At 46.6% G+C, this 12,091-nt stretch overlaps 2 protein-coding genes and 1 pseudogene across 2 annotated transcripts in view; 1 reads left to right on the top strand and 2 right to left on the bottom strand.

Annotated features, from left to right (window-relative positions):
* Nucleotides 1–12,006, bottom strand: part of LOC142312398 (uncharacterized) — a 60,908-nt gene extending 48,902 nt beyond the window's left edge. The window contains exons 1-3 of the mRNA XM_075351341.1: nucleotides 11,835–12,006; nucleotides 11,630–11,753; nucleotides 11,433–11,546 (exon numbers count right to left, since the gene is read on the bottom strand). Coding sequence (XP_075207456.1) covers nucleotides 11,433–11,546; nucleotides 11,630–11,753; nucleotides 11,835–11,858 — 262 coding nt within the window. The 5' untranslated portion in view covers nucleotides 11,859–12,006. The remainder of the gene's footprint in view (nucleotides 1–11,432; nucleotides 11,547–11,629; nucleotides 11,754–11,834) is intronic.
* Nucleotides 1–12,091, top strand: part of LOC142312359 (uncharacterized) — a 336,375-nt gene that overhangs the window by 188,726 nt on the left and 135,558 nt on the right. The window lies entirely within an intron of this gene.
* On the bottom strand, nucleotides 5,675–8,453 carry LOC142310588 (hydroxyacyl-coenzyme A dehydrogenase, mitochondrial pseudogene; annotated as a pseudogene).

Here is a 12,091-nt window from a genome sequence, read left to right as displayed (position 1 = left end):
CAAGTCCCCAGAACGCCACAAGAAGGGAGGAACCTTCATTTTCTGGCGATATCCATGAGAAGGCACCCCAGGACTCAGCCATAGCTGCGGCCTGCCAGGACATTGGTGGCGACAGGCCAGAGAAGTGCAGCCCCATTATCGGAGGCACCTGCCGGAGGAAAGACAGAGCCCACCGGGGGGATCAGAAGGTACAGACCGAGGGCAGAAGATTGCCGTCCCCCATCTGTTTTTTTTTTTCTGGTCCGGGCTGGTCCGACGCTTCAGGGAGCTGCCGCCGCCATTTTAGCTTCCCACCCGCCCGGCCCTGAGGAGGGTGGATGGTGCTGAGACCGCGCGGGTTGCCGGAGCGGGACCTGGGGAGGTGAAGAGATCCGATACTCACCAGCTGGACGGGCGGAGGGTCTGAGGCGCGGGAGCAGCGGGCCGCGCGGTTTTCTGGAGAGGCCGCGCGGAGCTCCTGGGACGCGACGGAGAGTGGCACTTCGGCATTTTGGGAGAAGCCTGCAGCACCTGAGCGAGGGCCTGGCGGTGAGTGGGACATCTTCTAGCGCTATACGCCTGCTCCTCTCCCGCTCCGAGGCTCCAAGTCCGGCCTGCGGTGACGGTCGGGCCCAGCTGCGAGCACTCAACATCCAGGCGCCCCCCCTCCATTGCCCCCCTGTGTGGCTCAACGGCAGCATCACTGCTGAGAGTGGAGTTGAGAAGAACGGGCGGTGAGTGTGTCCTCTCCCTCTGTCTGTCAGCGTGTCGGCAGCTTCCCCACACAAAGACCCTGAATCCGTCCTGAGGTACCGGCCGGGCCCAGTCGCGTGCAGCCGGCGTCCTGCGCCCCCCTGCACAGATTGTCCACGCAGCTCAGTGCCAGGACACGCTGCTGGGGGTTACTGCTGAAGGAGCTAAGAGAACAGAGACTGGCGCTGAGTGAGAGGTGCAGGGAAGCATTCCCCGGAGCTGGGGGTCAGCCTGGTGGAGGGCGAGGATAGAGAAGGGGACTAGGCTACAGGAGACCTCTTTCCTGATCTGCAAGGAGGCATCAGGAGCCATAGGGGGTTACTCTGCTCTCCACCCCTCCCCCCTTTTCACACACTGCAGGGAACCCTATCGGCCCGGATCTGGACTTTCCTTAAGTGGCGGACTAGCGGGCAACAGGAAAAATTCTCAAATACAGGCCCCATACACCGGCACGGGCACTGAGGCTATAGGAGTGGCCTTTGGAGGAAGATGATGGAGAGAGAGACCACATAGCCGTATCGCCAACATAAAGTCTTTCTCTCCTCGCCTATTTCCACCTCTTTGAGGGAATATAATGTTCTAAAATCTGTGCTATTTGGAGGGAGCGGAGTGACCTAACCCATATTATATATTCTTTCAAGCATAAAAGTATATATGTCTGACTTTAACATGGTAAAAATCGGCAACGCACGGGCCAGCTCTTTGCCCAGACCAGTTAAATCTACCACCCAGGCTGATGTAGATAAATTTCTTAAAAAACATCTTCATACAGTTGACACCAAAACAGGCAGCCCTCAAAGTACGTCTACTAACGACATACCAGATATGGATGATGAGGACAGTGACATTGAAGGTGCGGATAATAGCAAGAGTCTCCCCATCTCAAGATCTTTTATAAAACGGATCCTTAAAAATGCGTTGGAACCGGTAGCAAGGGAGCTTTCAGATATCAAGCAAGAAATTGGCCAAATTGGACACAGGGTGGAATCCCTCGAAGCGGCTCAAGCCACAATAACCTCCACCTCCAATACTGTCATCTCCTGTCTTCGCCAACAGGAGGATAATATCAATGAAATTCATACCATTCTGGAAGACCATGAAAATAGAGAAAGGCGAAACAACCTCAGATTAAAGGGTCTTCCAGAATCGGTAGCAAATGAGGCTTTGATCCCGACCCTACAGGGCATCTTTTCTGATTTGATAGATTCTGACCCTGCTCCAACAATGGACATGATAAGAGCCCATAGATCTCTGAGACCCCGACCTAAACAAGGGGAACCACCAAGGGATGTCATTTGCCGCTTCCTGGATTATCGAGTTAAAGAACTTATTCTTAAAAAAGCCAGAGAAGCGGACTCTATAAGTCATGAAGGCTCTAATATTATGATTTTTCAAGATCTTGCTTCCTCCACCCTGACCAAAAGAAGGCTACTACAACCCTTCACAACGGTGTTACGCCAACGCCAGTTTCCGTACCGCTGGTTATTTCCGTTCGGCATCGCCATAACTGCTAATGGAAAGCACTACCAAGCCAAGACCTCTGCGGACATAAGAAAGGTCTGTGAAGATTTGGGGATCACACTGGATAAATATCCGGAGCTGGAAATTCATCGTTCGGCGGCTACACTACAAATGCTTCCAGATCCGGCACCGTGGCATAGCCTCACCCCAAAGACTCACAGATCCCGGCGCAAATCGGCGAAGAAACTGCAGATGAACTTTGCTGGCGAGCCCCCTTGAAGGGGTCTCCTGATTGGGTCTTCTGATATATATAACTGTTTATGCTAACCTAAAATATGAAGTTATTACAGAGGTTTTGCACTTTTTGCTCCCTCTTGAGGCACACTCTCTTTTGTTTGAATTTCAAAAGTTGAAAATGTTGATACTAATACCTTGTTCTTCTCTAAAACTTTCTCTACTCCCTAGTCTCTCTGTCTTCTTCACTCTTACATTAGTCATAGTTCCGGTCCATTCATTCCTATGGGAAAAGAACAGACTGTCCTCCCGATTGTACCAACATGGCATCACACCATAAGGTATTTACGGTAATAAGCCTTAATGCACATGGACTGAACTCCCCTGTACAGAGGTCACAGACCTTGCATAGCCTAAAAAAGAGGCATGCCGATATGATATTCTTCCAAGAAACGCATTTTTGTGAGGGCAAAATCCCAAGCTTTTCCAAAGCACACTACAAAACTTGGTTTCACGCCCCTTCCACACGCAAAGGCTCTAGAGGGGTTTCTATAGCGCTCGCTAAGGATATACCCTTTTTAACCCAAGAGGTCGCTACTGACCCGGAGGGTCGATATATTTTCGTCAAGGGTATGTTAGCGGGCTCTGTGGTAACCCTAGGGAATGTATATGCTCCAAATGTTAGACAGATCCGATGGTTGTTATCCACGCTCAAAAAATTTCGCAATTTTTCAGAGGGTACTCCAATATTGTGCGGTGACTTTAATGTGGCTATGGAGCCCAAGTTAGACTCTACTGCAAAGAAAAGTCACCTTTCTTTAAAAGACCTATCTCGGATAAAATGCTCTCTCCAATCCCTCTCTCTTATAGACATCTGGCGCTATCAACATCCCACAGCAAAAGACTTCACATTTTTCTCTAACCCTCATAAATCATACCACAGACTAGACTACATTTTTTTACCTAGACACCTATTACCCAATGTCAAAGATTCAGAGATCCAATCAACACCCTACTCTGACCATGCTTATGTTGCAACTAGTTTCTCACTTCTGAGGCCGTATTGGCTACATCGTACGTGGAGATTGAATGAAGCAATTCTCTCCTCGGAAGCAAATAAGAAGCGCATATCTGAATGTCTCCGTAATTATTTTGCAGAGAACAAGGCACCAGATATTGCGGCCCCGTTGCTGTGGGAAGCGCATAAGTCGGTCATTAGGGGAGAACTGATCTCCATCTCCTCACATCTCAACAAGCAGAGAAATTTGTTCTTGCAGACTCTGTATGCTGAGATAGCCATGTTGGAAGCCCAGCATAAGAAGTCCCTCTCCCAACAGACATTAGAACAGCTGACTGCGAAGCGCATTGAACTGAGAGATATACTCAATAAGCAGTCGGCTAAGTTTTATCTCAGTTGGAGGAATCGTTTGTTCCTACATGGGGACAGGGCTTCTAAACTTATGATGTCCATGATAAAAAAAAGACAGGCTCGTACGTTCATACATGCAATTAAAACCACACAGGGTCACCGTACGCAAGACTACTCTCAAATCTCGGATGAATTCCTTCGCTTTTATAAAAACCTATACCAAATCCGTCCGGAAGAGTCGACATTAGAGAGAGACAAGAGGAAATGTGATATACAAAACTACTTAACTAAATTAAATCTCCCGAAACTCTCTAAAACACAACAGGAGTCCCTAGGAAAACCGTTCTCCCGGGCGGAGGTTCAGGCCGTCCTGTCCAGGAGCCCCGTGGGGAAGGCTCCAGGTCCAGATGGCCTTCCCATTATCTATTATAAGAAATTCTTTGATATTTTGGGGGATCATCTCCTAGCTTCATGCAACGCTATTCTACTCGGCGACCCTATACCCAAACAAGCACTAGAGGCGCACATATCATTAATACACAAAGATGGGAAAGACCCAGAGTGCTGTGGAAATTATAGGCCCATCTCTCTCTTGAATGTAGACCTAAAGATATATGCTAGCTTAATAGCCAATCGAGTGGCAGATATTCTTCCAGATCTCATCTCTCCAGAACAATCAGGTTTTGTCAGAGGCAGAGAGGGGAAGGATAACGCACTGAGAGTAATAAACCTAATGCAATACGCCAGGATTCATAAATTGCCTCTAGTGCTGCTGGGAACGGACGTCGAGAAGGCGTTCGACAGAGTGGACTGGACCTTCTTACGGGGGACGCTAGAGGCCTTTCACTTTCCCCCAGATATCATACGCGCAATCCTCCAGATGTACACATCCCCCACGGCCAGGATTAAAATAAATAATACCCTCACCGACCCTCTTGACATTAAAACTGGCACAAGGCAGGGTTGCCCCCTATCCCCCCTACTCTTTGTCCTGGTCATGGAGCCATTGCTAGCCTCCATTCAACAGGACCGGGACATAGAGGGGTTCAATTTACAGGAAGTTCACCACAAGTCCGCCGCCTTTGCGGACGATTTGTTGGTGGTAATGTCCAGACCGGAGAGGGGTTTCCCTGCCTTTATGAAAATATTAGAGGAATATGGCCGTTGGTCTAACTTCAAAATTAACCTATCAAAGTCAGAAGCATTAAGCATTAATATCGCCAGCAAAGTTACTAATTCTCTCCAAAACATGTTCCCCTTTCGGTGGCCAAATAGTCACATAACATACTTAGGCTTTAAGTTGGGGAAAACCTTCAAATCCCTATTTGACCTCAATTACAAGCCCCTTCTTCCTACACTTACCGCACATATAGACTCATGGAAGGCTCCATTCCTCTCGTGGATAGGTCGGAAAAATTTAATTAAAAGCATTATACTTCCAAAGTTTATTTACCTTTTTCAAATGTTACCCATACCAATTCCCTCATCTTTTCTCTCTCAGTGTAACTCCTTAATTTCCAACTATGTCTGGCACAAACATAAACCGAGAATCAATTTTCAAACGCTGAGTCTCCCAAGGGACAGGGGGGGCATGGGACTATCCAATATATCGTTATATTATAATGCCGCCGTCCTTTCTAGAACGATAGACTGGATCAGACGCCCTCCGACTAAATTGTGGATACCTATAGAAGAATACCTAGCCCCCACACCTCTGCGAGCTATGCTACTTTTCCCTGCTACCCAGAGGGATAAAAGATCCTTCACAAATGTGCTCACAAGAACTCTCGTGCACAAATGGAAGGAAAACAGAGAGATATTGGCCCCGCCTCTCTCCCCTTTAACCCAAGTTTCCGACATATTAGACGCCGATGTAAATCAAACCGCATCCATGAAATCCTCATTCCCGACCAAGGTGAATGTTCCGCTAGTTGATCTCCTGGTGGACGGTTCTCTGATTTCTGAACAGGAGATGGGTATGAACCCAGGCCTTTCTAAGCTCACGTTTCTTCATTATACAAAATTAAAGCATGTGATTCAGCCATTATTACCTCATACTCATCTTGACAGGCCTTTAACTGCATTTGAATATTCTTGCATGCAAACCCGGGCTCCCAGGAAAATTCTTTCTAACCTGTACCAGACCCTGCTTACGAAAAAACTGGTGGTAAAGAGAGCATACATACTAAGATGGGAGAGGGATCTGAGTACTACATTTACTGACTTACAAACAAACCAAATTTACAATGCCTCACACGGTCCGTCTTGCTGTGTGAGAGTTCAAGAGAATTCATTTAAAGTGATCACGAGATGGTACATTGTCCCCACCTTGTCTAGTACATGGGGCTCTTCCAACTCCGATCAATGCTGGCGATGTGAGAGGGACAAGGGTACATATGTACATATGTGGTGGACTTGTCCGATTGTCCAGACCTTTTGGCGGATGGCATCACAGTTAATATTAGACCTCACAGGCAAACAGGGGGTTCTGGAACCTGGTCAAATGCTTCTGAACTTTCCAATGTGGCCTAAAGATAAAACTTCTTCAAAACTGGCGTCATTTGTAAGCTCAGCTTGTAAGCTACTCATAGCCCAACTGTGGTGTACAACGAAAATTCCCACTCTCACACAGCTATTGCTGAAGATCGATCAATTATATCATGTCGAAGAACTCTCAGCCCTCTCACGTCAAAATATGCTCTCTTTCCTCCAGGTCTGGGAGGCGTGGCAGGTATACAGGTCTAAACCTCATTTTTCAGTAGTGACTTCGCAGACGGCAACATAGGGGAGTATAAGCCACACCTCTCCTCCTCCATTGGGATGAGTGATAGCTATCTAACCATTCTTGCCATGGACTGAACGGACCTAGGACCAAAATCTTCTCCTTTCTCCTCTTCTTTCTTTCTGTCTCCCCTTTCCTACTGTCTCTTTACCCCTCTATCTCTAATCTTGGAATTGAATTTCATGCGATGAAAATTCGCTCTTCTAGATTCTGGCTCCCCCCCTACTTCTTGTTCCCTTGATACTTGTTGTTAAAAATTGTTGCAATTTAAAACAGAAACCAGGATACTAATTTAATTTGGGCTTTCCCAGTCTCCGATGGTTCAGCTTATTATTTGGAAAGCCTAGACAACGCATAAGTAACTAGAGCCTTAGAGTTAAAATGAGAAGCAGCTGATGCAAATGTAATTGTATAAGCTAAGACTGTGATTTCTGATATATATGTATTTTTATTTTCTTCTGCTTCAATAAACAAAACATTAAAACAAACAAACAGCATATACAGGAGGGGAGCGAATGATCACATGCTGTAGGGGAGCCAGTATCAAAGACATTAACAAGGAGCCCAGCAGAGAATAACTCTTGCTAGTCTTACTAAGTATGTGGTTTGACGCCTGCGTCTCCCTGCGCTGCTCACAGACATCAGAGAAGTTAGCAAGCAGAGTGCCAGAATCTGTAATTTCCACAGATCCTGATGCCGCTATGACAGTTGGCGATGCCTGCAAGCATCTCGTTGTGACATTGATCCACAACATAGACAATTTCAAAAAGGTTTTTTCGAAGACGAAAATAAAATAGAGACAGATGCCAAATATTTAATGGGCTTGTACGGGACTGTAAGATTGATGGCTTATCCTTAGGCTTTGCAACCAAAGCAGGTAGCAGGGTCTTGCTGTCTGTGCAGATAAACATTAGGGCTCCAATTCATCAAGACCGGTGATGTACAATGAAAATTGATGTCAGGGACTGGCGTGAGATTTCTGGCATAGGGAACGCCGCAGTTTGTTATGAATTAGAGAAAGGGTGACATCACACCCTTCTTCTGGGCAAGCTATGCCCATTTTGGCAAAGCTAGTTAAAATTGGCTGGTACCAACCATCAATGGTGTATTTACTACTGTCAAGACCAACATAATCCAAAAGCTCAGAAGGACCCATTTGGTAACGGGCTCCCAATTTCATTGCAACATCCATGTATTCCTTAGATGCATGACCTCTTTCATGAAGATGCACAAATTCCATTAGGTATGGTAACAGAAGACGGTTAACAATGAACCCTGGGGTGTCGTTACATGACACAGGCGTCTTTCTACTGTTTTACTGAAGTCCATGAGAGAGTCAGAAGTCGTTTGGCTAGTCATTGGCGTCTTAATGACCTCCACCAGCTTCATCATTGGTACTGGAATAAAGAAATGCAGCCCTTCAAACTGATCCTGCCTAGTTGTGGAGTTGGCTATGTCAGTTATTGCCAATAAGAATGTGTTGCTGGCAAATATGGTGTGTTCTGGTGCAAATTTGTCCAGTGTCTTGATTAGTGCGTTTTACACTTACAAGTTTTCTATTATGGCTTCCACCACCAGATCATTGCTGTGCACCACGGCCGCTGGGTCTGTGCTTGTGCTGAAGTTTGAGAGGGTTTTGTTGATGAACTGTGAAGCAGCCTCATGCTTGTCCGCAAACATCTTCTTAGTGACCCTTTTCAAGCTGTCTTCAATACTTTTGGCAGACTTTTTCAAGATGTCATCAGTCTGGTCCACCAAAACAAAAGTGTGTCCGGTTGCTGCAGCTACATGCACTATCCTGGCAACCATCAGGCCTCCTCCGATCACAGTCACGTGCTTGAAAGTCAGCTTCTTCGCGGTGGCGATGGAGGTCATACATTTCGCTATGAGCTACCAGCAAGAGGAGGCCATGTCTGCTTGAACTGCTGGGAGCTGAAGGACATGCAAGTGATGTCAGCACAGCACCCCAAGATGATTTAGTCACACAATCTTTTTCACAACTCTGTGTTGCACAAAAAATTGATTGAAAAGTGATTTCTGACAAAATTCTGCCATAATTGCTTTGAAGACTCAAGGTCTAGGTGTCAAATCTCCTTCTGTAGGAGTCTCCATTCCTTCCAGGGTAGTTTTGCCAGTAGTTCACATTCTCTAAAGCAATAATTTTATTAGATATTTTTTGGTAGTGTAAAAATGTGGTATTTCAGTGTGCAGCTGTAACTCTTTTTTTTATATTATCTAGCTATCTACACACACACACACACACACACACACACCTGTCTCCTCTTCAGCTTCATACTCCTGCAAGTAAGAGACCTTTGGTCGCATGATGTGAAGTCAAAAAGGTTCTTAAGCATTCCTATAATCGGCATATAAACACTGGGGCCGCTAGGAGAATGGGAGCCCTATGAAATTGCCCAGTTTGCTCTCCCTTACCCCTAATACCAGTCCTGTATGCCAGCCTGTGTCCTGCTCAGTTCTTTTAGATTCCTGCAATTAAGAGACCTTTGCTTACATCTTGTCACATGACTCCATCAAAGGTTTTTAAACAATAAACCTTGGAATACAACTGATGGGGTCCTTAAGACTGGGATTCCTGAGAAATTGCACAGTTTGATTCCTCCTAACACTAGCCCTGACTGTAGCTAGGGCTTATTTTTAGGGAAAGAGAGTATTCGTGAACCCTCTGCAGGTCTTTGAGTTGCCTTCATAACAACATAGAGAAGACACTAGAAACAAACTGCAGAAGAAGCGGAAGCAAAGAAAATACAGCTGAAAAAAAACAGAGCAGAAAGTCTAAGGCTATGTGCGCACTAGGCCGTTTTACCCGCGGATTTAACCGCGGTTTTGCTGCGGAAATTTCTTGAGAAATGTTTGAAATCTTTCTGCAGACATTTCCCAGCAAAACCTATGGGAAAAAAAAATAGCTGTGCGCACGCTGTGTTTTGTTCTCAAGAAAATTCTTTGTGAAGATTTTCTTGAGAAAATTTCTTGAGAAAATGTGCATGTCACTTCTTTTCCGCAGGTACCTGCGGAATACCCCCGGTATTTCACTCCATTCACTGTAATGTAATCGCGAAATACCGGGGGTATACCACAGGTAGCAAATGATGTGCGGTATACCCCCGGTATAGCCGCGATTTACCTGCGGTAATGCCCATCACTGCCTGTGGTTTTGCAGGAAGTGATGTCATTATGACAGAAGAAAAAGCGGAGCAGAGTAAACACACACGTCACACTCCCTGGACACCGCACTTCCGTGTGACCTCCAGGTGCCCGTGCAGTCTGTGTCCCGCTCCAGCCCCGCCGCTGCCAGCCCTGCAGTGTGTCAGTGTCTGCCCGCAGTGTCAGCAGCTTTTCACCCTGCAGCGCCAGGCAGACACTGACACACAGCAGTGCGTGCAGCCGCGGGGATGCCGAGCGCTGCTGTCAGGAGGTGAGATGAGATCTATACCAGCTGTGACGATCTCCTGCCTCCTGACGTCACCGCTGTCACTGCCGTCTATGCCCGCGGCCCGAGACTGTCACTAGCGGTGACGTCAGGGGCTCTCGCGATACTGCTGACAACGCGGCGGGCATAGAAGTCAGTGACAGCGCTGATGGAAGGACTGCAGGAGATCATCACAGCAGGTAATGATCTCATCTAACCTCCTGATGGCAGCGCTCGTCATCCCCTGCAGTAACCTGGGCTGACCCATTGATGTTAGCTCAGGTCACTGCATTACTCTCCCAGCCAATGGGAAACATTCTGTTCTTAACTTACTGGGACAGTGACTATGGTATGGATCGTCGTAGGACCCCCCCACCTTATTGGATTACGCCGGACCCGGATTTGATTGTTCTTGTCAATAAATTGGTGAAAGAGGGAATGTGGGGAGTGTTTTTTCAAATAAAACTTTTTTTGTTGTCTATTTTTTATTTCTTACTGACTGGGTTGGTGATGTCGGGTATCTGATAGACGCGTGACATCACTAACCCCAGGGCTTGATGCCAGGTGACATTACACATCTGGCATCAACCCCATATAGTACCTCGTTTGCCACCGCACCAGGGCAACGGGATGAGTTGGGGCGAAGCGCCAGGATTGGCATGTCTAATGGATGCGCCACTTCTGGGGCGGCTGCGGCCTGCTATTTTTAGGCTGGGGAGTGTCCAATAACAGTGGACCTCCCTAGTCTGAGAATATCAGACCCCAGCTGTCCGCTTTACCTTGGCTGGTGATCCAATATGGTGGGGACCCCACGTTTTTTGTTTTAAATTATTTATTTAATGTAAAATAACAGCATGGGGTGCCCTCTGTTTTGGATTACCAGCCAAGGTGAAGCTGCCAGCTGTGGTCTGCAGGCTGCAGCCGTCTGCTTTACCCTAGCTGGCTACAAAAGATGGGGGACCTCACGTCATTTTTTTTTTATTTATTTATTTTTTTGGTTAAATATAAGGCTAGGCACCCTTTAGTGCCACATGAAAGTCACTAAAGGGTGCCAGCTTAGAATATGCAGGGAGGTGGGACATTATATAGGTCTTTCTCATCTATCTCTCTATCTATCTTTCTATTCATCTATCCATCTTTCCCTCTATCCATTATCTGTCTATCGATTATCTATCTATTATCTATATTATTTATTGCAGTTCAGCATAAAAAAACTGCAGGGACCAAACTGTGGAAAAACCGCGGCAAAAACGCGTGTGTTTTTCCCGCGGTTTTGGTGCGTTTTTTTACCGCAGGTGCGGTAATCTTCAACTCCCAGAAGTTTCTCAAGAAATTTTCTTGAGAAAAATCACTTTTCTAGTGCACACATAGCCTAAAAATGTAAACACAAAATTAGTGCAGAAAGTACATAAGTAGATATCTCTTACTGGATAGAGCTGGAGGAAACACATCCTGAGGAACATCGGGGTCTTCTTGTTTACAGTCCTGTGGGAGAAGAGGACGGGGACATCTCTCTGGTGTTGTCCTCTTACTGGATAGAACTGGAGGAGACACATACAGGGACTGAATTCATTCCTTACATACAGATAATTATAGGCCGTGTGTATTTAGTCCTGTCTATTACCTGGTGATGTGAGGGGCTGGGGAGCCTCCATCATGACGTCCTTGTACAGATATTTGTGTCCTTCTAAATACTCCCACTCCTCCATGGAGAAATAGACGGTGACGTCCTGACACCTTATAGGAACCTGACACATACAATGATACCGTCACCCCCGATCCCTTCATAGCGTTACTGTATAATGTCCCAGCATTCCCAGCAGTGTCACCTCTCCAGTCAGCAGCTCAATCATCTTGTAGGTGAGGTCTAGGATCTTCTGGTCATTGATGTCCTCATGTATCGGGGGGTGAGGTGGAGGCCCCGTGATTGGGCTCAGGGGTCTTCCCCATCCCTCAGACACAGGGGCCTGACAGCGCTCACTAGAGGTCTTCTTCACTACTGTGTAATCCTGGTTATGGAGAGACACAGTAATAAATCTCACTCCAGACATTTCCAGAGTCCTCACCTCTCCAGTTCTGTCCATCT

Source organism: Anomaloglossus baeobatrachus, chromosome 5 (assembly GCF_048569485.1).
Source record: "Anomaloglossus baeobatrachus isolate aAnoBae1 chromosome 5, aAnoBae1.hap1, whole genome shotgun sequence".
NCBI lineage: Eukaryota > Metazoa > Chordata > Amphibia > Anura > Aromobatidae > Anomaloglossus > Anomaloglossus baeobatrachus.
This window is presented reverse-complemented; position numbering and strand designations above follow the sequence as displayed.